The sequence below is a fragment of the Mizuhopecten yessoensis genome, unplaced genomic scaffold (genome assembly GCF_002113885.1).
Source record: "Mizuhopecten yessoensis strain PY_sf001 unplaced genomic scaffold, ASM211388v2 scaffold9541, whole genome shotgun sequence".
NCBI lineage: Eukaryota > Metazoa > Mollusca > Bivalvia > Pectinida > Pectinidae > Mizuhopecten > Mizuhopecten yessoensis.
In genome coordinates, this window is record NW_018408099.1 from 491,852 (window position 1) to 518,548 (window position 26,697).

General features: G+C 34.1%; 2 protein-coding genes across 2 annotated transcripts in view; one reads left to right on the plus strand and one right to left on the minus strand.

Moving 5' to 3' along the window:
- Positions 1–10,901: 10,901 nt before the first annotated feature.
- On the minus strand, positions 10,902–17,748 carry LOC110458332. The gene is made up of 3 exons (XM_021509991.1): positions 16,538–17,748; positions 15,513–15,628; positions 10,902–12,095 (listed from the first exon to the last, which is right to left on the minus strand). The coding sequence occupies exons 1-3, from the start codon at positions 17,593–17,595 to the stop codon at positions 11,023–11,025; spliced, it is 2,247 nt and encodes a 748-aa protein (XP_021365666.1). The 5' UTR covers positions 17,596–17,748; the 3' UTR covers positions 10,902–11,022.
- Positions 17,749–18,002: 254 nt separating this feature from the next.
- LOC110458338 overlaps positions 18,003–26,697 on the plus strand; it is an 18,697-nt gene continuing 10,002 nt past the window's right edge. Inside the window, exons 1-8 of the mRNA XM_021509997.1 lie at positions 18,003–18,051; positions 20,979–21,121; positions 22,377–22,426; positions 22,955–23,054; positions 23,514–23,602; positions 23,961–24,075; positions 24,300–24,431; positions 24,874–25,092. Of these exons, the coding sequence (XP_021365672.1) occupies positions 20,981–21,121; positions 22,377–22,426; positions 22,955–23,054; positions 23,514–23,602; positions 23,961–24,075; positions 24,300–24,431; positions 24,874–25,092 (846 nt within the window). The 5' untranslated portion in view covers positions 18,003–18,051; positions 20,979–20,980. The remainder of the gene's footprint in view (positions 18,052–20,978; positions 21,122–22,376; positions 22,427–22,954; positions 23,055–23,513; positions 23,603–23,960; positions 24,076–24,299; positions 24,432–24,873; positions 25,093–26,697) is intronic.

Below are 26,697 nucleotides of genomic sequence, written 5' to 3' on the forward strand. Positions count from 1 at the left end.
TTATTTCCCTCTAAAAACAACAAAACTTGATATAAGCCAATCTGATTAAAATCATATCTTGATCTACGCTCCATTTACTCCGTACAGGTAGCAGATTGAGTGAACGGAGTGTAGATCAAGATAGGGTTTTAATCAGATTGGATATAAGCATATTTCAAATTACCAAACATCTAGTATATTGAATTTTGCTATTGATATTGATTAGTTTAAGATATTAACTGCAACATACGTAACATACATGTATTGTATTGCAAAAACAATTTTCAGCTGTTGTATTCAGATCGAATTCCCCAAATGTAAATATTTTGATCAAATATGCTGATGAAAGTTATGTTTAAGTTAACAAATAAATCAAGACATAGAAAAAGTAGTAATTTGATAAACATTTGAATGATGGAAACATTAAAACATTTACGTTGAAGCAAAACGCTCAGTAATAAAACAAACGACTTAAAGATCCGTTCCGGACTAAAAATACTACCAGAGATCAATGCACCAGTCAGCAAGACGGGAAACGCTGTCATCAGAAACACTATTGACTCTAGGGAACCAATATAAAGACAGCTGTTTCCAGTCACCATGATAACCAATCACAAGAAGTTCTCTTTATCTCAGTTCATCATTTATGTTGAACTTCGTTATTTGATTTCTTAAATAAATCATTTCAATACAATCATTCAAACTTGCATAAGCAACCTGAGTTGTTTTGAATCAGGTTTTGTTTACTCCTTTCTTACTTTTCTTGCTTTTTATATTACTGTATTGTCATCACTGATTATGATATATCTAAACACTACATGTTACACTATCGACACTAAAATGAATAAATATTCCGGCTACGTTTCATAGGTGACTTAACTTGCAGACACGTGTACTGGAATATATAATTACCGTGAAATAACTGCATGACTCGCATGGCGTGAGGCTCAATCTAGTCGGTCACTTAGACCATTTCAAGCTCTGTGAACTTCGACATGCTGCGGTATCAACTTCATCATCTTTGCATTAAAGGGCATTTAGTATTTCTACGCCGCTGAAATTTCCTTCGCGTTCTCATTACAAAAAAAGGAAACAACAAAAAATTTAAACAAATTTTATCTAGGTTCCGTAAATTGAAATGATCACTGGACCGGAACATACTAAATACACAAAGGTAGGCAAATAATTAGCTAAAATAATAAATCCTAGGGTGTGAAAAATGACGCCAACTAAATTTAACAACAAGAAAACGGAAATTCAACTTTAACAACAAAAACTGTATTTTCATAAAGTTCTTCATTTTTTGAAATCATGGTTACAAAGAAACAATACAAAACAAGATGTGATTTTAACAAACAACTTGAATGAAGGACAGGATGAAAATCAAAGCACAGAAACACTTTAAAAAACAAAGCTTTAAAATAATGTAGAAATCTCGAGGGACAGCCCTTCAAATTGTGTTTTTTTCCATTACACTTATAACGTCACACTACCACAATAGGAACAATTTTGACGGTACAGGTTTTTTTAGAGGTATCTAAAAAAAACAGATGTTGTATCTGAAATGTTTCATGATACTTGCCAAAGACTACCAATGGTGGTCTATTTTCAGGAAAAGTTCTGAGTCTAAGTAAACTGTTTTTTAAAATAGAACGCCAAACTCGGGGTGATATTTCATCCGCTTTCTTGCCATGATAGTACCCAAATTGGTACACCATATCACAGGCTGTGGAGCTTGTTTTTATTTCTACTAGCTGATGTGCCGATTGCAACAAAATGTATTGCTTTTATAAATACTATACTGAACTACATATGTATATCTATACAATTATTTATCAGAAGCCTTGCTCATGTCTAATAATCCTGATAGAGTGAGAAGTGAAAGAGGATCGGTCAATACATTCCCGTAGCTCTGTTATTTTCAGTTATTTTTTAGTTTATCCATATTTTGCCGGTATCATTCTTACAGAGAATGCATTAAATGCCAAACATAATTTTACATATCAATGTAATCTTTCGAAAATTTACATATAAATAGGTTTTCGTAGATATGATCTACAGACATACCTACGGCGGTTAGCCGACTATGTTTCCCTGATTGAGCAGTAAGGGATTGGGAGTAGTTAGATTGGATAAATATGAACAATTTAAATTAAATTGAAAAAAATAGAACCCTTGCGCAGTAAGTCTGTAATTCAGATCTTCGTTGGCCAACTGGAACATCGAGTACTGAGCATATTCCTTTGTTCCGTCCCAGGCCTCCAGTTCCACCCGAAGAATACTCGAAGTGTTTGTCAGAAGGTGAATAATGTCATTGCCTTTGAAACAGAGAAATGGAAAAAAGGCGAGTATATAAATGAAGCATTTCCAATTCCCACACAATTTATCATTAATACATGTACATAAAGCATCGCTGCGTTAACTTACACGAACAGCATAATGTTTGTACATACTGTATCCTTGTTTTGGGTGTGTATATACATGTACAGCATTATTTTTGCATATACAAACTGCCTTTTCCTCATTGTCATGCAAACCTAGTTACGTAATGTATTCCCTAATTCATACCGAGCCAGAACTCCCCGTATATATCCCCAAAGCCATTCTTGAATTCTTTCCAGTTGCGATAGAAAACAAAATTTCCGTTTGTTCGTCTTTGTATTACCCGCAATAACTGTATTCAAGAAAACAGAGACTGACAAAAGTTAATAACGCCACCAAATAAATATGTAAATAATGGCACGAGTAAGAGGGGGTATCAAAGTCAATATAAGAATAAATTTTACAAATCTAGATTATTTGTTGTGTGTCTAGATCGATATTGCACTAATACAATGTTATTTAGTTTCCTTTTGTGTAAAGGGGATTGACACAACGATTGAGTGAATGTATGTGTAAAAACGTATAAGTGCGATATTTTTATTGCGTTATACTATACAAATCAAATTACTTTTAAATTATTAAATATTTATACAAAGGGTATGAGTGTATAGGAGGGGTTAACCGTTTGTGAGGGTATGTAGGTTGTTTGGAAGTGTATGATGGCAAACAAAGCGTTTGAAATATGTGTGACGGTATGTGGGGTATATTAGGATATGTATGAGGGGTATTTTAGACATGTGTGAGTATACAGGGTGGGTGTTCGAATTGTTAGAGGATATGCTAGTTATTTGAAGATGTGTCAGAGTATGTAGGCTGCTTGAAGGTGTTTGAGAGAATGTAGGTTATTTGGAGGTGTGTGAGGAAATGTGTGGTGTTTGAAGGTGATTGAGGGTATGTGAGATATTTGAAGGTGTGTGAGGGAATTCATGGCGATTGAAGGTGTGATGATATTTCTGGACGTTTGAAAACATATTTAGTTGTAGTTAGTTACAGACTCGAATTACAAGTACATCAGTCTTTCACACAATTTCCCCAGTATGCTTGCTAACTCGTCTGACACGTTTTTTTCATAGAGACGTCTGCAGTGATTAAAATCGACGTCTAATGTGTTTTAAAGGGAAGTCTGCTGTGGGTATTTTACTCTTCAACTGAAAATCGTTTTCTAATGAATTTCATTTTTATCTTAAAATGGTTGATATCTACCAGCAGTTATGTAAGCACGTAATATGAAATGACTACGGGCTTATATTTATTCAAACACACATGACAATCTTACTTTCACCACTAGTACTCCACCCTAACACAGTGGCCTCACCTAAACATGAGCTTATGTTTTATATTTCATCACGTCGCTACTCCTTTAATAGTAGAAAGTGTCCAGATTTTGTATATCATATTAACCTATAAATTACGAAGCAGCGTTTTTCTACCGGGGAGACGCCTGCCATTCTAATCTGAAGAATGTTAACTATCGTCAATATGGCCTGTTTTTGGACTGCAGAACAAATGTTAAATATGTTAATCATTAAGTCAGTAAGTCAATGTATATCAAGGAAAGTACTATTACGCAATTAAATAGTGTTATTCAGGAAAAGTACTGTAAATATATATCCAGTATATGTAAAACAGCAACCTTTCTGGAATTCATTTTCTCGTGATAAAGGTTTCAATCTACGTATTCGCAGCATGATTGTCCTTGGGAGCTCCAGCAAAACAAATATACTATGAAATACAGCTAAAATCAAGATTTGGTCACAGATGTTGCTTACCTATAGCACAGCTGACCTACACAAAAGCTGACCTTGAGCATTGCTGACCTACAGAACAGCTGAACTACGGTGTTGGTTTGAACGAAGTAAACACGTGTTCAGTGTATCATTCTGGATTCGACAGGGGACGAGTGGCATATGTAGTACAGGCTGGAGTTCATGATCTCTGCCTTTGTCATTATACCTTGTGAGATTTTGACTTTGGATTTCGGTCTGGTTTAATGATGTTGTGGTATAGTGTTTTCTATAGGACTAAAGTTGTTGCTAAGATGACAAAATGGGCATGAAATTCTCTTACATCGAAACTCTCCTCTGTTCCGCATCTATCATACTTACAGTCCATGGCCCTTCTGCAGTTTTGCAGTTTCCATGTCACAGAACAAGTTGATAGATTCCCCTGTTGTTGATATCTTCCAGCACACACCAGAGGGCGATCCCTGTGCGACCTTTGGGCATTTGTTGATGCCTAACAATTGGAATTATATTTATGGTCGGGAAATTTTTCTATATGTTTTGATATTGATATTGAAAGGACAGACTAAGAGGAAATATTTACAACTGTACTATGCAATTAAATCAAAACAGTTGTACAAAGACAGCATAAGAGGAAAGGTCACAACTCTACTGTATATAGTGTTGCTGAAAAGAAAGTATCCGAGGCTCCAATATTCCGATGTAAATTGATAAAGCTGTGACAACGACAAGCAAAGAGAAATTTCAAAATGAGGTCATATTCATATTGGTTTCCGCTACATCGGTTACATTCGTGGAGGGCGATTCAAACACAGTATTTTGACATTATACTGCTTAAATCTAATAAATGCTGAAATATTTATCTGCATTCTGATTAAAGTCACTGTCCTATAACTAGGGTCGGATTGTATACAAATCGACTAACGACTATATTTTTGTCTAAATAGTGCCTATTTGTATAAATTCGTACTTATTTTTCATATTTCTTCAAATATGAAGCAGATTTTAAAAAACGCAAGCTATCCCCATGGTGACATATGTTTGCCAGCGTGTTTCGACTTGCTACAAAGTTAACAATCTATGAATATGTCGCAATAACGTTTAAATTATGTCGACATATTTTTACACTTTCCGAGAAAATTTTGCCAAGATGATTATCACGAGAAATTTCTCAAACACGAATGCACAACTACTTTTCAATTGATTTGTTTGTTACACAAAAGGCTTCCTATTTTAGGCCAAGATATGAACAAAAGAAAGATTCATATTAATTTGGCAATTTTTGTAAAGTTCATCATCTGAATTCCAGGGGTTACGCCTATTAACGTTCTCTGCACCTTGGAATATGTCAAAACAAAATCAAAAGTTCTGCGTTAGCCACCAAGTTGATGATACAAGAAGACAACATTTAAAAAACAATCTGTCGGCAGCATAACGGTAAAATCGGCTGGCTTTGACGTCGGACATTGCTCAACTTCATTCTTTAAAGGACAAATATCAGCCTAATGATTTATCTCCTAAAACCAATGGAATAGTGTGCTTTTGACTTTGTCATGATATATTCCAGTGGTGAAATCGAGTGAACTAGATCAAACTATACACAAAGCAAAGATTAACATGAAAACCCTGCAAAATGTACAAATAAATAAGACATTGTGTTCCAGAAGGGCTAGCTAAAGCTAAAAAGATGGTCCTACTCCTAGAAAAGAACACTGTTTGCAATCTCAATTACTTTCAGTATTTATAGTCGTAGTCAATTCGATTGTAATGAAATTGTGATGCCTCGAAGTCATTATTAATGATATGTGTAAATGCAGGAAGTAACAGATCACAAAGATCTTTTTCATTGCCTGGACCTGACATTAATTAAATAATATGTCAAATGTTTTATTTTGATATTTACGTCGGTTGGGCTTTCATATTTACAGGTATACTTGGGCTTCAAATAATGTTATATATTTACAACATTTATATTTGACAACATATAAAATATACAACATAACAACATTTGAATATCTAAAAATGGACATCCATTCTGTAAAAGAAAAATAATAATCATTAAAAACTTTTAAAAAAAATGTAATTAAATCCTTTTTTAAAACTCACTTCAATATGAATGCGTAGAAAATGATGAAACGCTGTTACTGGCACAAAAGCGCTTGTATACGTACATGCTTGCACATTAGATACTCGTTATTATTTTGATACATATATATACATATAATTGTACGGCTTTGCTACAACATTATAACGTCATAGAAGGTGTTCATCTGAGAAAGACATTATTGTATTGTTAATTCTCTCAAGTGTCAAGATAAAACGAAATTCATATAAATGATTAAGTACCAATTAAACTCGCAAATTTGATAAGGGGTTCCATTGCGTACCAGCTGGAAACGACGTAGATAGGTACATGAAATATTCAAAATACTATTAAAAATTATCTTTTGGCATGGATTCCCCTGTCGAACGGACTGAATTGAACTGGGATATCTAAATAAAATTATTCAAAAATAACTTAAATACTAATTAAAGTAATACAGTCACAGAAATGTGAACATGGGCCTACTATTCAGTAAAATATCAAAACAAAATACATAAAATTTAACAACTTTTCAAATCAAATTATCAAGATCGGATTCTCATGGCTCGTTTTATAGATTTTTTATTGTATCAATCTTCTATGTTTAAAACGTTTCCCATTGTTCTGTCACAAATTGAGATACAGCACATCCAGAAAAACAGTCTTAAAATACCTTCAAAGGAAATGATCGAGTGCAAGATTCTTACCTGATGTCAACAGAGAAGACCTTAAGTATTGATAAGATGAAATAACAAAAATTGTTCCTGATGGTTCCAACCTTAAAATCCATTTCCTATCAAATCAAATTAAGTTATATTGGTGAAAAACTTGCTCCATCCCATTATAAAGATAAAGGAAGTAACACTGGGATTTGTCAAATGATGTGCTGTGCGCTTGGATACCTGGTGATAATCCTGGAGGCCTGTCTCAGCACTAAAGAGTCATTGACAAATATTTTCTTCAGCAGCTTTCATTCAGTTGGAATGAATATACTATTGAACTGTCCATACGAGTTAGTTGCAATCAGTAACAGAATTATATAATTAATTATACGGTAATAGAAAGGGAGGGGTCTAAGAACTATTGTGACGGGAAAATACAAAAAGAAATTTGACGTGTACATATATTGGAATATCAAACAGAAAATAACATTGGAAGCCAGTTGAGGGTCAGAGCTGACATTTACAACGTACAATGACATTTCAACCAGCACTTTGTGAAATGCATATGCGCTGAGCATTTCCGCTGAACTGAGATAAGCTGACGACGGTATTGACGAAATAGTTAACAGCATTATCATACATTTTCAAGAAGTACATAAAGGCGAGGCTTGGGCTGACACCCTTTCCGAATCCTCCAGCTTCACAATCGTCGGTATATCGCCATTCAGCTTCAGAAGCTAGGTCCTCGGGTAAGAGAAGTAGCTTAGTACTGGAAAACACGAGAAAAGAAATACTGGAAAAAGACAGAAACACGGAAACAAAAAACGTGGAAATGTGACTAACTTCATATGTCGAGTGACTGTATGACAATTTAATAGGTTGTGAAACAGAAAGTACCCCATACAAACGCGTCAAAGTTCATGTAAATTAACGATGCTTAAGGCATGACGCAACCAGTTTCTCAATAGATGTGTTTTCTGATTTTTTTCTCTAATTTTAGCCCGAATATCGCCAGAGGGTATTGGGATAGCACCCATACAGACGCATCAGAGTTCAAGTTTAAAGAAAGAGTGGTCCGACTTCATGCTACCGGAGAGAATATGACAAAATGCAGTGTCCCGCTGTGGGGGACAGTACATAATAAAAGTAGCAGTTTCTCTCAAACCATGATACAGATGATAGTGATGCTATATCTCTATCGCCGCCTGGATATGTTTATCGCCAGCTGGAAGAAAATGATTTTGGTGCTTCTGTTTATTTATAAATATGTTGAAGTTAAAGCCAAGCAAATGGTCTGTTTAAGAATGGACCTAGATACTCTCGTATCGTTCTGTTGCGAGTAGTAGACGTATGTGGGCCAGCATTGTTTCAATGCGGACTGGTATCTTTCTAGACTTTTTCAGACTTATCACAGATTAATAACAAAATACCTTAAACACATACTGTGTGAAACATATAGTCATCCACTCAGATAATATGATGTTTAAGTTTGATAAAAGTGTTTGACTTGAGCAAGGCTAGTATTTTAAGGGGGCGGGGCCATCGATGTAACCATCAATAGCTAGATACACGGCTCAATGACAAGTCGCCTGGGGAAGCTCTTATATCATTCAGGGTTTGATCAACCGAACAGCGATACGGAAAACCAACAAATGTATGAGATGGACATAGATTTATCCTCGAGGTGAAAGAGTTGGAATTTAAACTAACGAACACATACTCTGTATCAAAGTTTCTTTAGCTTATAATATGTCCAAACGTGAATACTTTTATTATTGAAATTAACAATGAAATTGCATGTGTCGGGATTTAAGTGTAAGGGATACATCATGTTATTTTATATATGTTTTTGTGTTCTATGCAGAATGTTGAACTATATTATACACTATGTATTACACATATTACATGTAAGTTAATAAAACTATGTGATAATCAGTTTCTGTATTCTGTTTTGTACAATGCTATGTACTCTGTTGTATTATGTTATGCAGTAGTATGTTTTTTTTGTTATGTACAGAGTGTTGTGATATGCTATTTACTATGACATATGTAACGTTTTTTAAATTTGTTTTGTACTATATTATGTACTATTAGGTACAATCTTACAATTGTATACTTTGTTGTACTATATCATTAATATGATTTACAATCCTACACTTGTATACTTTATTGTACTATATTATGTACTATGATGTACAATCCTACACTTGTATACTTTGTTGTACTATATTATGTACTATGGTGTACAATACTACACGTGTATACGTTGTTGTACTATATAAATACTATGATATAGAATGCTACAAGTGTATACTTTGTTGTACTATATTATGTACTATTATGTACAATCCTACACGTGAACACGTTGTTGGTCTATGGTATGTTCTACGATAAACTTTGTTACACACTTTTTACATGTTATGTGTATTCTTTATCATACATGAACGGTATGTTATATAATATTGGCTATACTACATCGTACATGATAAGTATAAGAATTTATACAGTTTAGATAGAGACCGTGACCTTTTCGATACGTGACCTTTGTTAATCTAGCTCCAATAAGGTTTTTTATGAAAGAGAAAATGAAATTATTGTAGAACCTCTATCTTCAAGTATGATAAATAGTTATCCGATTTGTGTGACTTCTTTCTACTTTATTTGTCATTACATTTTCCGATTCAGTCCGCGTACTTATTTCCAATTAATATACAAAAATCACATCGCTTCATTTACAGCGTTAAGGTTCAACATTTAAATATATTGAACTTGTACATGAGCTATTAAAAAGGTACATAACCAGGTTAACGAAGTCAGAATACGGCATTAAGGCTGATGTAATGATAAAAGTTACTCGCCAGATTTATAACATGTCAATCTCTTAAGCGACCCATCTGAATGTTACGAAATGACATGTTATTTGAAGATCATTTATATACCTAGGTCATGCGGGGCTTTACTTATCTTTAACTATGTGTGGAGAGGTATACCAGCCTCATAAGAAGATGATTGTTACTATCATAGTAAAACATCCGCGTAACCGGTAAATATGTGTACAACTAAAGACCTTTTTACCATAAACAAGACGTGAACTTCATATAAAATGTCCTTTCTTAACATTCAATATTTTTATAAAAGAGCTAAACTTGTTATAAGCATAATTGTACTTATCAGCTTCAATGTTTATAACATGTCTAGCGCATTCATATAATCACATAATATCATCAAGTGGCACATCATCGAAAGTTCATTTATCGATCAAGGTAACTTAGTCTTTGTTATCTTATTTATAAATTGCAAAATGTATTACCAGGGGATTTTACTATGATTTTAGTGGTTTCGCATGGCAACATCTATCTTTATTTGAGGTCGGATCTCCTCTCACAGCTAGTAGAAAAGAAATAAGGCTCCGCATGACCTATGTATGTAAATAAACTTTAAATTGTGGGTCATTTCTAAGCACTCAGTTGGATCGCAAAATAGATTGACATGTTATAAGTCCAGTGAGCTATTTTTATGAAGACATCAGCCTTAATGCCTTATTTTTGACTACGTTAACCTGGCTATGTATTGTTTGTATTGCCAATGTACAAGTTCAATATATACAAATAACATATATAAGTGTATACAGTCAAACTGACGGAAGATATTAATCAACCGTTTGATCAACATGATGTTGCACCAACAACTCTACCGTGAAATGGATGGCCATAGTTTTTATAAACTAGGGCAGCTGTGGCAGAAATGTTATACACTATGAAACAGTATCCCTACTCTGCTTAAGGCGTAATGATAACAACTGACAGCAGTGCTGTGTTGATATTCTTATTTACGTTTGAGGTCCTCATCCCCCTTTTCTCCGAGGTTAATTATATCATTACATATATCGAGGTTAGGATTGATTTTAACCACAGTTATCTCTTCTTGACTTTTAAACGTCCACTCCCAACTAAGAACATCGTGGTGACATGGTTATTCAATATATGCTATGTGGTTATCGTTCAATAATGGATATTATCATCGGCAATGAAAATAAAGTAAAAGTCGCTCATATCATGTTTAATTTAAAATACATTTCGTCAAATGCCATAACAATTGTGGAAAATATTTCTATTAACAAACAATATTAGATTCTTACTTTGTAGCACCAATGATTTTAAAGGATATGTTGCCTTTAGCCATACCTTTGCTCTAGGAAAACTGTTCCTGTCACTGTAGTGAACCCTACTATCAGAAAGACTACTTTCACTAATCTAATGTCACAAGAATTGAATTCATGAGGAAGCACTTCAAAGAAAGTTATATAAAGAAATGTTCCACAGGCAATCCCTTGGAGAATGCCCTGCACAAGGCTGGATACTTTGGAATCCCAAAGATCTATGATACCAATACCAATCCCAATTCCAACAGGAGCAGATAATCCAAATATAGCTAAAGACCTTATTATTGCAGTCCTTGAAAGTTTACTCTGAACCAAGTTCATGCCCAAACTGAAGCTAAGAATTCCTTTATGCAGCAGAAGAGCTATGAATATACTCAGAACTGATTCTGTATTTGTTTGAAGACCAACTGCTAGTCCTTCAAACAGAGAGTGGAGGGATATTGCAAGTAGCAACAGCAGTGAACGGAGCGTTGAATGTTGATGTACGAAGTCATTCTGAACGTTATTATCGTGGAGGTGTTCCTTGTCCTCATCCTGGGGTATTGAATGAAGTATAGGTTTATCACTTATACCAGAGATTAAATGTTCGCTAAAGATGGACCTGTTAATTCCCTTTTCTTCGACACGGTTGCCAACGATTTCATGATCATCATTCATAAGTGGTGTCTTGCTACTGTCAGTATTGTTATTATTTGTCTGAGAGTGTTCTGATTTTCTTTCCTTAACAGTGAGAACAATTTGCTCGATTGTCAGTATTGAAAAGAGTCCAAAAACCAATGCAAACTCAGCAACAGGAAAGTTCGTTTTCACTTGAAGAGCAACCAGTGCCGTTTCTAGATCCCTCCTAACATCTGGGAGAAGTCCAAGCAGACATGTCGCCAAGAAGACACCAGCTGCGAAACAACTCAGGATACTTAAGGTCCTTCTGTAATAGGTCTGTTGATGGAAGCTTATACCACGTGCACTTTGTTTTTGCATGCACCTGATGATGAGTAACGGAAGCACCCCTAGAACCACAGTGAATAAAAACAGTCCGAATATCACTAGGACCTTCACGACCCGGACATCCACCATCTTGCCAACCGCTTCAGTCAATACACATTACTGAAATTTCAGTACAGGTAAGATTAAGTAAAATAGGACGTTTGTCCTCGGGCGTTAGACCACTATCTACATCTGTCACCATTTCAAAACAATCGAACAATGACATCAGGATATAATCGATGATAGTATACAAATGAAGACAGATTGTAAACAGCTACCTTCTAGTTAAATATGTAAACAGTAATCCAGCTAGATATATGTAATCAGTAAATAAACTAGACACATATTATCAGTAAACTAGCTAAACTATGTTACCAGTTAACTAACTTTAGATATTCTTATCAGTAAATGAGCTATCTTTCTTGGCCCTTTATATACGTCTTGCAGTCTTTGGCCTTTCTTGATTTCTTGAAGACCGTTCCTTTAACCCAGCTATGTCTCATTCCCTGTTTGTAACTCTGACAGCTTTCCTGAGGCGAAATCACCGTACTTTTCAGAATTGTTTTTAGCNGGGGGGTTCCATCGGGCACAAAGCTTTAAGCACATGGTCAGAAAATGTGAAATGTACTACTGTCTTGTGAAATGCCAACCATATGAGCTATTTCAGAAACAGTACAGCAACCATCATCCTGAAATATTGCTTTCACAGCAGCAATGATCTTCGTTAATGCTGCAACAACTTTGATGTCAACTTTACCATTCTTAAATGTTTTCACCAACCTGAAAGCAGTTCTCATTGTGACGGCAGAGGTAACTTTTACGCTGTACAACTCTACATGTATCTGTTTAAGCGGTATCTGTAAAGCACACCATGCTTTAATAAAGGAGCTTATTTCATATTTAGTTTCAACCTTCATTTTAGCATTGTAAGTAGCCAATAGTCAAGAATGTATATAATTTAACAATGAATAACTTGTACAATGTTTGTCGGATTATGTCGGAAATTTGCACGTGCATTGTTCTTTAAAAGCTTTTAGCAGCTGCCAGGGCGCTAAACTATTTTATTGACCTTCGTCATGACTTTCATAAATATGCATCTGCTATACATTGCCAAACAGCATACAGCTAAATGTGTTTTTTTTATATCTAGTTAAATTGAAGTATGAATTGTTTTTAACCTTTAACATGTCATCAAATGAGCTGAAAAGAAATTATAAAATATGTGTAGTATATTAGTTATCATAGTGTCATCGTAAGGAATTTGTGTTGTCTTCAAGTTGATGGGTGTTATTCCTACCTACATGTAGGGTGTGTCTAACGATGCAGTATGTAGAAATATTTTTATTACATGTTTGCCAGTGATATATCGGATTCTATCAACTTGGTAAAAGTGATATTTTCACACTGTGACAAATATCAAAAGTGATATTTTCACAGTGTGAAAATATCACTTTTTGGTATTGACCAATTATAATGGTATCTTCTATTCGCTGCATTCTAAGGCAACGATTTTGTGTTCAGATTCAAATGAAGCGACGGTAGAATATGTTGTTATGGTAAATATGTGGTACACACACATAAGTATTTACATAAACAATCATACCAGAAAATAGCAGAAACATCGGAATTGCGTTTAATTATGTGAAAATGTGTGTACGTGCTGTTTAGTGAACATAAAGTAACCTTTTGAAAACTTTCCATCGAATTTCTAACCCGATTTGACTGATCGGAGGACTGTCTGCTGCAAACCTTAGTTACGTAGCTAAACTTGAAATCGGGGGTGGAGCAAGAGGTGGTTTATACTACAGGGACCTGAGATTTGTTACAGCTATATTTGGACATCTCATGGCCTTGTGGTTTATACAAAACGTACGCATGTCTTCGGTGTATGACCTGGAGTTTCATGTCTATTTGAATAAGCTAACAATACGGTATTTTTAGAAACAACTGTGGAGGTACAGTCACGTTTGAACTTACAGAAAATTATTTTTACGCTGTAGATTTTCAAGACCTGTCAAATGTATACACGGAACTCCGCCAAAGGGACGTATTAAAACTTGGTGGCCAAGTTTGGTTTACAATATCCGACTATCTCCTCACCAGCGGAATATATTAAGTGGGGAATATACTAGTAATTTATTATCAATAAGTTTAAAAAGACGTACAACAAATGTGATGTTGATGACGAATTTCATTTTTAATTCTGAAAATCCCTCTTTATTCTATGAGCGTTCTCAGTCATTATAGTGGATGTTATTTACCTATACATGTACATCACTCGGTATATGATAATTATCATATTACATATCTTGTGTTTTAAAGCCGTAAGGCTGATGGAATAAACAACTGGATTTTAAAATATAATTAAAATTGCATCCTCTCAAAGTTAGCGTTCCTCTCCGATACTCTCATATAAGGAATAGGGATGTCAAACTAAGAGATGATTTTAGCGTGTTTTAATGTTAGCTAACCGGGAACGTTCGTTTATGTTATTGTAGTGTTTATACAAATAACTATCTTTATCTTCCGGTTAGCATTACGTCGCTAGAAAAATGTTCATGCCACGTAAGTCCTTATAAAAGTGTCCGTAGAATTTTTGAACACTAACATATATGTACCAGTAAAATTAAATGATATGAAATAGATTGTCAACTCCATGGATTTGTTTTCAAAGACTTTTCTACACGTCCGTAACTTTAAAAAGAATACAGTACATGCATGGTTTCTATACGAAAAGGTCAAGAGAATGAATTATTTATTAATGAACTTATGATGTTTTCTGTGTCCACGGGTACAGAAAATGCACAGTTACAAATTAAAGGTGAACAGCGTTCGATCACTCAAGCTCGTCTGATACAGTCTCATCTTACCGAAAATCCCCAAACTACAGAACGGACCCAGGAAATTTTGAAAGGGAAGAGGCCATGTTTCATTTTTGGATTTTATGTCTGTGCACGTTTACGTCCCTCGTGCTAATAGGTCGAAGGCTCGTGATGAACACCAACGGCCTCAATTACATCTCGTCCAATTAAATATCATTTGGTACATTTTCAATGCAAATAAAAAAGCAAAATTGGTCCGAAATATTTTTGAATTGTTTACCGTGATATCAATTATTAAAAAATGTTGAAATTTAATATCCTTTCCAGAAACATAACTGTGTTTGTTTTTAGCGGACTTTGCGCGTGTATACTGTTACCTAAAACTTGTACTTTGAATATATATAGATACACCTGTTTTTGGTATATTGTCCTTCCTCATATTTTTTGTTGGAAAGTTCCTGAAAAAAAAATCAAAATTTTACAAAACTTCACACAATTATCCCTGTCATTGATATCTCGTGACCTGTTAAAAGGTCAAAGCCACTAATCATGATATGGCTAGTCGGCAGGAGGAATGATACTTTCAAGGTAAATGTCACGGCTGAAAAATCCTAATTTGTTGTGCACATAGTAATACATATTGGCAAATGGCAGGTGAGGTTTGGTTTCCAATTCGACTACTGCATATTTACTTACCAATATGAGGGCTGCCAAATTCCGATTGGTTTCTTAGGTTTCCGTGTAATAACTTCTCCAAAAATGGTTCAGTTTTAACCTTTGGTCTGCTCCTACATATTGGCAGTGTCATGTTGCTAAATTGAAGAATTTGTATTTACTCATAATTGATGAGGCTACCCATTTCGAATTGGTTCATTTATTTCTGTGCAATAACATGAAACAAATAGGTTACTTTCAACTTAATTTGGTATGCATAAAATTAATTTCCAGATCTTTAAATTACTGTTATGTTATGGATAAGGCTAAATTTTCAGTATTCAGTAGAATGCTGGAGAGTTTCATGGCGAGTCTTCTTAGGATTATCCGTCCTTTTGAACAGTGTGTACATAATATAACACTAATTAACATGTCCTGCAAGCTTTGGATATCTATTCAACAAATTTGATTGGTTATTATTGAATTTTAACACCATATTGACATATCTTATATATATTTAACTAAATCATATATTACTATATCTTTTTTCCATGGCATTTGCTACAAATGCTTCAAGTACAACGTATACAAGAGGTATCAGTGGTACTAAAATGATTTTTAAAATGTATTCATTAAGATTAACTGATTCAGAACTATGTGTTATTTTTATGAAGTCCAATTGATTTCTTTCCACAATTTGACACTGGAATTTGACATTTCAACGATGAGGCTAAATTAAAAACTAAATGGAGTACAAGAGCTTTATTTCAACTGCACTATTCCCATTTTTGCACATGCAATCTAATTCTCAAAATAAGATGATCATGATTACATGAACATGAGTACTAGGCTAGATGATAATGATTTAGATAAGAACATGATAATCAGCAATGAAAACAAGTTTAGTAAATATTGTTCATTAATTTTATTTGAATAATATTTATTATAGAATAACATAACATTATTTTGATAACATGATAAATGGTATATATATATATATGCTGTTATTTACAAACAATATTAGATTCTTAATTTTTTGCACCAATGGCATAACAAATATGTGTTACCCTGAGCCAAACCTTTGTTCTAGGAAAACTGTTCCAGTCACTGTACTAAACCCTACTATCAGAAAGACTACTTTCACTAATCTAATGTCACAAGAATTGAATTCATGAGGAAGCACTTCAAAGAAAGTTATATAAAGAAATGTTCCACAGGCAATCCCTTGGAGAATGCCCTGCACAAGGCTGGATACTTTAGAATCCCACAGATCTATGATACCAATACCAATCCCAATTCCAACAGGAGCAGATAATCCAAATATTGCTAAAGACCTTACTATTGCAGTCCTTGAAAGTTTACTCTGAACCAAGTTCATGCCCAAACTGAAGCTAAGAATTCCTTTATGCAGCAGAAGAGCTATGAATATACTCAGAACTGACTCTGTATTTTTTTGAAGACCAACTGCTAGTCCTTCAAACAATGAATGGAGAGATATTGCAAGTAGCAACAGCAGTGAACGGAGCGTGGAATGTTGATGTACAAAGTCATCGTGGACGTGACTATCGAGACTATTTTCTCTGTCGAAGTTACGAGATGCATAGATAGGTTCATCACTTATACCTGATATTGAATGTTCACTTGAGACGGACTGGTTAAATCCCCTTTGGTCTACAGCGTTGCCTATGGTTTCATGATCTTCCTTCAGAAGAGGTGTCTTGCTATTGTCAGTATTGTGATTATTTGTTTGGCAGTTTCCTGGTTTTCTTTCCTTAGCAGTGAGAACAATTTGTTCGATTGTCAGTACTGCAAAGAGTCCAAACACCATTGTTAACTCGGCAACAGGAAAGTCCGTTTTCACTTGAAGAGCAACCAGTGCTTTTTCTAGATCCCTCCTAACATCTGGGAGAAGTCCAAGCAGACATGTCGCCAAGAAGACACCAGCTGCGAAACAACTCAGGACACTTAACGTCCGTCGGTAACAGATTTGTTTGTGAAAACTTATACCACGTGCACTTTGTTTTTGCATGCACCTGATGATGAGTAACGGAAGCACCCCTAGAACCACAGTGAATAAAAACAGTCCGAATATCACCAGGACTTTCACGACCTGGACATCCACCATCTTGTCAGCCGAGTCAGTATATACACATTATACAACTTTCAATACAGGTCAGATCAAGTTATATATAACGCCATGTGTCATGGGTTATTATATATAACGTTCATACATCTTTTGTCATCGGAAATTTTTTTTAGTGACAGTGACATCCGGAAGTAATTTTGAAAGGATAAAAGTAAAGACAAAACCGGTAATTGTTTTCATTCCGAAGTTTCCGGATTAATTTGTGAAGCATATTCGCCAGGTATTGCCAAAAAAACTTGTATACAGTTCAGTTGTTTATATTTTAAAAAAACCGGGTTGTTTTCAAATGTCTAATGTCGTAAAATTATAATAAAAATGTTTATTTCCAGAACAATAGTTTACAGTACTCTAGCAATACTCTAACCTTACTGTTTCTAATTTTACAATAATGAAACATGGCGCGAGGAGTCAACATGCTAATGTAAACATTCCAACGTGAGTAGCAGTGCCAGAGTTTTGAGTGCAGTTACATTTCTTAGTCGTTGTGGATTGGCATGTATCTCGTTGCCACTTTTAAAATATATACAAATTAAAATCATTCCTTGTACTGATAGCTTCGATACTAACAGTGACTCGATTCATGCCCTTCTCAGGCTTCTGACAGTTGGACCACAGGGGTTCGTTAATAATTACTTGTAAATATCTGAAATACTGACTTTGGTCAAAGCACATCTAATCACAGGAGACTATATCAGTATAGCATATATGTATTTCACACATTTTTAACGAACCCCTGTGGTTGGATCAAAGGAGTCTGAATATCTGTTCAAAATTAATAATAACCGTGATGTAATTATTTCCGAGCCTGTTGTACTTAAGGCTATAAAGGAGACAAATCCAAACAAAACACAGGGACCTGATAACATCCATCCACAACTTATAGCTAGTACAGCAAACTCCATAAAAAAACCCTGACAATATTATACAACAAACCATTTAATGAAGGAAAGTTACGTAACAATGGAAATCAGCAATCGTAAGACCAATATTTTAAAAAGGATCAAATATACCCCCAATCAGTCTTACTAACAGTTACAAAGGCTAACAGAATCCTGGATACTATCTTCCGTACTTTCACATATATGGACGCAGTTATGTTTACTCTATTGTACAAATCACTCGTCAGACCACATTTAGAGGATGGAACACCTATATGGTCCCAAATCTTTGTCAAGGACAGAATCTCCATCGAAAATGTGCAAAGAGGGACTACAAAACGGATCAAAAATATATATCAAATCTACCATATGATGAAAAGTTGCGAAAACTGGGACTGCCTACGCTCGAATATAGAAGGGAAAGAGCCGACCTAGTCGAAATATATAAGATCCTAGATAACATCAACCATATGTGGGGACCAGGGGGCATCCAAAAAAGCTGTTCAAGAAACCGTTTCGCGTTGAAGTAAAAAAAAATGTCTTCAACAATAGAACAATAACAACATGGAACAGCCTACCGGAAGTGATTGCTACAGCAATGAACCTAAATAGCTAGGTCTAGGTTTTGTGTGAGCAACATGACCTACATGTATATACCGCCACAACTCATCAATGTGTAAATAATGGACTTTTATCATTTTATGCGCAATCGGTTGGACATTTGAAATAAGTAATGAAATGCAATCAAGACATCTCCAAAAGCTAAAAAAACTTACAACGATGTAGATAACAGCGAAAGATACAGCGAAAGATAAGCAATCCAGTGTAATATACAGTACATTTCACCTAATATCACGTCTGTTAATGTCACTTTTCGGTTATTATCATGTTTTTTTGATGCACCGTTTTTCCTGCTATATAATCTATGCAATTCAATTCTTTTATTATCACCTGATTTTATGTTGATTTCTCTTAATATCACTTTATTTTGGCCACTGCCACAAAAAAAATACAGGTAAATGGTGGTAATGATTCATGATAAATGCCCTGGGGACCTTCTTTCACACCCTGGACGCATTATGTAAACAATGCCTTGACCTAACAGGGTATTTTTTACACCTGGCTGACTGTCAAACAATAGGTTACACCTGGCTGACTGTTAAACAATAGGTTGACTTACATACTTGTTAACATGATATTCACCTGTGGTTGGGGAGCTAGGGCAGTCTAACATCTGTAAACTTTTCTAATGCCAAGTGTGATGTATTCTTTCAACTAATTATAACATGTGTACTATCTTCGATTACACACTTGCAGCAAATATCTAAGGAAATTAACCCATAAAAAGATGTCACTAGAGAAAGAACAGTATAAATATCAAGATATAGGTAAATATTTACCAAGTCTCATGTTTACAATTGAATTTGATGCAGAATACCAGCCAAACACTTGTATGTCTACATCACTACTGCAGTAAACAATCATAATTATACAAACGTACTGATCGTCATTTTGCTACTTAACAATATGAAATGTAACTGCGTACTGAAATGAAATACAAATAATAAATTTATTTCTATACTTATATCTATATTTCAACTAGGGTATAGAACAAGGTTAGTTACAAAATATCAATCTTCTTCGTAGAGCCACATCACTTAGGCATTTGACTAAGTTCACTTCCGGTTTTGAGGGTTAAAAAACATCAGAAAATATGTATTCTGTTTATGTCATGTTTCGGTTAATATCATGCTTTTCTCTGACAAATGGGAAGTGATATTAAGAGGAATCTACTGTAATTAAAAATAGCACAGGTGTCTAAAATTCTGTCAACAAGACTTAAACATTTTGTGTATAACATCTGTATGTATATATATATACATCTGTCATCTTTGCAGCATTTACATTTAGTATTTTTTCCATCAATTGTATTGATTTGAACTGCATGCATGTGTTTTAAAAGAAAACAGTAACTAATATAATGTAGACATACATAGTTATTGTAGTAATATGAAAATTTAAAACAGTTATCTACATGTAAGTTTTAGAAAACATGTGCTTACATTGATTTTGGCCAACTGTCTGATCTGTAAATTATTAATTATTTTATATATAAATCACAGGCTTACACCTGGTAACAAGACACCCCCCCAACCTGGCAACCCCAACAGGACCCACACACACACTTTTTTACCTTTTTTTTGCACAGGCTCCTTAGGCTTATATTTATATCACTAACAAAATATATGGTAATACTTGTGATAAGCGTATACTTTTTCAATAGTGTTATTCATAAAAAACAGAGTACCCAGCACTGTCTAAAAGCATATCAAGATGGGAGTTTTGGAAAGTTCAATGATGAATTGATTATGACGGAATTTCTTTTTTAACAGATGATTTCTTTCCTAAGTATCTTTTTAACAGTAGACTTATATTCCATCATAGACAAGGTGTTCAATTATAATTCACATTTTGATGTTGTAGCCATGACCATGAAGAGTTCAATGGCTGGTCGACTGACCATGTCCTCCTTGTTGGCCCCAAGTCTGGACAGCAGTCTGGCCAGTAGTGTTTCTTCACAGAACAGGAGCAGTGCAAGCCTCACTAAGGCCGAAAAGGAGATCAAGGTAGTCTTCAAGCGTCACAGAGGGGGGGGGGGGGAAATATTGTAAACCTATATGAGAAATTACATATACAAGCATTAAAGATATCCAAAATGTTCCATCATACATGATACAGATGTCAATCTTTTAGTGGCATTAATATTGTGTATTATTTATTGAGGCAACATTTACTTAGTCTTAGAATGACATTATTATAGATATAAAGAATTAAAATGTATGCTGCATTATTTTGAAAAAATGCTTTGGATAGATGCTATATATGGTTAGACAATAAAAGAACTATGTACCATGTAGTTGAAATATATATCTATATAAACATGTATTATATACAGCCCAGAGAAAAATACTAGACTTATTTTGTGGGTTTTTTTCCTGGTTGTGATGAACTAGTAGCTACCGGTAGATGTATAACAGTATTTATACAGGTATACATTTCACTACATTAATATCAATTACAATGTGTGTTGTAATTTATTTGGGTATGCATATTGTATAAGTCTGTTGTAAACAATTACATGTACCTTGAATTATGTGGGTTTTGTAATTTGTAGGATTATGTTAATTTATGCTTTTGATAATTTTAGAATTACATATCCATGTTACATGCACTTTCATATAATGTATACTGTATAACATGAAATGTTCATGGGTTATTTCTATCATGCTTTGCAGTCATTAAGATTGTTTCATGTTACAAACTTTCGTGGATACCCCACCCCATATAAACAAACAGTGGTCAAGTATATCAATTCAATTTAGTTATTTTCGAAGTTCAATATAAAACCACCAATGTTTATTCCATCTTTTTGTATTGCAGAGTTATCTGCTCTTGTGAGCAGGTATTGATTGTTACGTCATTGGTTTGTGTGAGAAAATTACGTCGTTTTCTCAAAAATTGATGTCGTTAACTTACTCTCACAAACAAATGATATAACAATCAATACCTGCTCACAAGAGCAGATAACTCTGCAATACGAAAAGACGGAATACACAGCAAACATTTTGTGTTATACAATACCTGGAAGTTTTTGCAACAGTTTCACTTTTGCCTTTTACACCCTGTGCAACGTGGGCAAATTTACCATGACAGCGAATATTATTACACAATATAACATATAAAGTCATTACATGTGAAGGGAAAAATTAACACTTGGCGAATGTTTGACAAGGCGATAATTTTCTGGTGTACAGTTTATTAATCTTTGCTCTTGATTATTGATCATTCATTTGCATATACATATGTGTATTTAATTTGCAGTCACTAAAAGCAGAAAATAACAAACTCAGAAAAGATTTGGAGGATGTAAGGTATGTAAGATAATTATACATATATATATATATACTAAGACCCATTTCTTAGAGACTGGATCTCTTAAGTTCTTTTTATTTACAAATAACATTTCTTGAATAGAATAACCATTTACAGTAAAACACTTATATAATTACATGTCTTAAGTCTCTTTTCGAAAACATAACTGTCTCTACAGTTTTAGGCTACCAATGGTATCTGAAAGCTGTTGGTCGTTTTAATAAAATTTGAGTCACCATAGCCACTTTCAATATTCAAATTGATGTTTGTCTTTTACCTTAAGTTTGTTCGACGTCTTTATTTTGCATTTGTTTTTGTCAACCATTTGTTGGCCCTAATGACCTATCCTGTCTTGATGGACCGTTAAGCATTTAATAATAATAATAATTGAATAGAATATTGATTTTTTTCCCCAGTAAAACATGTATCGCTTTGTTTATTGTATTAATGTACAATTATTATAAGTACAACTAACCAGAAGACTTAAAGTCTGAATGTTACTTTCATGTTTATTATGTTGCTTGCAGATCTCTGTATAACCAGTTAGTGTCTGAAAATTCTCACGAGAAATTTGACGAAAGAAGAATCACACTATTGAAGTCCCAGATCATACAACTAGAAAGACAGGTATATAAGACCCCATGTTAAAAGCTATTTACCGGTATTGTTGTGACCATGATCAATAATAGTTGAAAATTAGTTTGTTTTATACCATGGCTGATATCAATTTATATTTTATTCCATGACTGCTGTATGTTTTATCATTTTGAGTTCCTTAGCCAGTTTTTGATTATTTCAAAGAATGAGATAATATAATGCAGGTAGTGTGATATAAAATATTTGGAGAAGTATCACTTGCATTATGACATCATATCTTACAGTAAATTTTGTTCCAATCTAAGAACCTAATTCTCATAAAAAGGCTATATTTCCTTTCATATATATAAACCACTAATTGCTGCTGATTTTCCGTTAACAGTAGTCAGTTCTGATTTTCCACTAATTTTTTGAAAAGCAGTCAGTAAGTCATTGTTATAAGGTTTATATGAATACAGAAATAACACAACTTGTTTACTGTGTTATAAGGTATTGATGATGTCAGAGGCCCTTAGTTCACGGAGCGGTGCCCTCATGGAGGTGGAGAATGCCCTCACCTGGCTTGCAGACAAATGCCGGTATGTAACACATTTGATAATTCATTTATCTTGTCTGCATAATAATGTCTGAAAAGCTGATTTTTTTTATATAAAACCTTATAGATACAAATGTCATGTATCACAATTGTGTATTATCTTTATAATTGGTCCATACCCACAAGGTCAAGGTCACAAGCATGGGTCAAATATGTATTAAAATTGAACCGGTACAAAAACATTCTCCCTGTGTTTTTACTTATACCCACCAAGTCAACTGCATTTTTGCAGGCTAGGTCAACTTTACATTAAGTCTGTTGTAGCAATAAATTTTACAGTATCATTGTATGTTGCTATTTAGGTACGTTAGATAATTACTGATGTGTCCTTGTCTCCACAGACACTACATAACCCTGGATGTCAAAGGAGCATCGGTCAGTGTTCCCAGTTCAGACTTCACACAGATGGTCCATACAGCTGAGTCAAGCAGAATCAAATTATTCAAGAACATTGAGGTATAATTGATGGTATAAAGGAACGATTTCTGTATAGATAAAACAATTTTAACATTCTTGTCAGTAAATATTTACCCAACCTGTTCCCAGGACAAAGTGAGGAGGGGGCTTATTTGCGAGAGGGGGCTTATTTGCGCTCAAATACGGTATATTTAAATATTTGGATACTTTGAATATATTGCTTTGCAGATATTAATATTTCAATATCAATGTTTTATCTACAGAACAGCTCCACACAGGCACAAGGCCAGGCTCTGATGTTTATGAATGCCTTTATCAAGCCGAACTCCTCCCAGGGTTGTACCCTGTTAGATGTAGCCTCAGGAAGACTTGACTACCTCAATCTCAAACATGTGGTAAGTTTGGCATAATGCAGACCTCAAATTGTAATGGCAGCAATGGTTTTGATGTTACTTCTGTTTTCCAGATACATGTATATGTAGATATTGTAGTAATCGGCAACAAAAATGATATATTTTTCAATGTAATATTTAACAAAAAATGTGAATAACGGGTTCAGATAGTGGTAATAAATAAACGTTAAAAAAATATATGTTTTTATGTTCTGATTGAAATAAAGCACCTTATACTGCATTTAAAACTTTGTACCATTTCTGTTGTCGGTAAAATATTGTACCATTTCTGTTGTCGGTAAAACACTGTACCATTTCTGTTGTTGGTAAAACATTGTACCATATCTGTTGTCGGTAAACTTTGTACCATTTCTGTTGTTGGTAAAACATTGTACCATTTCTGTTGTCGGTAAAACATTGTACCATTTCTGCATATATTTACCAGTCAAAGCTAGAGGGCAAGTTATCGTCACTATACAAGGACCTAACACAGCTTCACGAGATTATGGAGAATCCACAGGACGGATCAGTGATGACTTCGGGGTGTGTAGCGAGTGTGATCCGTGATAGGGCATCCACACAGCTCCTCAGGTCCTGTGCTCGCCTCAAGGACTGTTGTGGGGACCTGCTGTCCCTTTCACTTCTGTACCCCAGTGCACCATGGGTAATTATAATGATTTTTAGTAAGCTCACATAAATCTGTACTCTAGCTAGTGGGAAAGCGCACTTTAGTTTGGGCTCATTTATACATATAAATTAGAGATCAAAAGTAAAATACCCTCGTAAACCTATACCGTATTTTGATGGCCATAGCCGTAGGCAAGCAACATATTGTGGTCTAGTAAAAATTTGCTTTAACATGTATCTCACATTCTTGGTAGGCATCGTCCTTGTGCTTTAGAGAACCTGTGTCCTACAGTGAAACCTGGTGTACCCTAATTCAGTCTTTATATAAGGCACATCCTTTCTTGTGTTTTATTGTAAGCCAGGTTACACATGTATCTAAGTAATGCATCCTGGGTAAGTTTTGCTTACACTTTATCCTTACTTGATGATTTAGCATCCAAAATGTTATTTAACCAAATATTCTTCTTATAAGCTCTGTCAATTTGGACCCTGGTTCTCTAGATCTCTAGAATATAAATACTTTGTAACAAATTACACTTATAAATATCTATGGGCCAAATTCAGATACTCCATCTTTTTATGACAACATAGTAGAATCAATAGATACTTTTAAAAATGAATGTTTTATAATATGTGGAGATTTTAACTTAGTATTAAACCCTGAAATTGATTATGATAAAAGCTATAAAAATATCAATAACCCAAAAGCTAGAGAAAATATCTTACAAATAATTGAAGAGTTAGGAATGGTTGATGTTTATAGGGAACAGAATCCTGATAATAAAAGATATACATGGAGAAGAAGTAATCCAATTAAACAAGCCCGCCTAGATTTTTTTCTCATTTCTGAAAACTTACTACCTAGTGTAAATAAAACTGATATTGAGCCAGGATACAGATCTGACCATTCTATACCATTTATTATATTAAAATTTAATGAATTTAAGAAGGGGAAAGGACTATGGAAGTTTAACAATTCTTTATTGCATGATTTAGACTATCTTGAAATTGTAAACAAAATTATTTTAGACGTTAAAACCCAATATGCTCTTCCAGTGTATAATCCACACAATATATCCAATATTCTGGACTCTGAGATCCAATTCGTTATAGATGATCAGCTGTTTTTTGAAACGTTATTAATAGAAATTAGAGGGAAAACTATTTCATATGCTTCACATAAGAAAAAACAACAGAACCATTTAGAAAACAATTTAAAAGATATTATAAAACATTTAGAATCGGTTGAAAATATTGATTTTGATAAATTAAAGGAGAAAAAACAAGAATTAGAAAATATAAGATTACATAAACTAAGAGGTAGCATTATTAGATCTAAAGCTAAATGGGTTGAAGAGGGAGAAAAGCCAACTAACTACTTTTTTAATCTCGAAAACAGAAATTATACCTCAAAAATAATTCCAAAAATAGAAAAAGAAAATGGGGATATAATAACTAATCAAAATGAGATACTTAAAGAAGTTAAATTATTTTATGAGTCTTTATATACCAATGATGATAATATAGATGATGTTAATTTAGACAACTTTTTACATGACTTTCATGTTCCTAAACTGAATAATATAGAATCTGATAGTTTAGAGGGCATTATAACTCTTAAAGAAGCATCACATACATTAAA

Excerpts from the sequence above, each read along its gene's own strand:
- LOC110458332 (XM_021509991.1), bottom strand. The coding sequence starts at position 17,595 with ATGGTGGATGTCCAGGTCGTGAAAGTCCTGGTGATATTCGGACTGTTT. Across the intron at positions 15,629-16,537 it reads GAACAAAGGTTTGGCTCAGG|CAACATGACACTGCCAATAT; the intron begins GTAACACATATT and ends TCTTCAATTTAG. Across the intron at positions 12,096-15,512 it reads ATTTGGCAGCCCTCATATTG|CGGTTGGCAAGATGGTGGAT; the intron begins GTAAGTAAATAT and ends TATTGACTGAAG.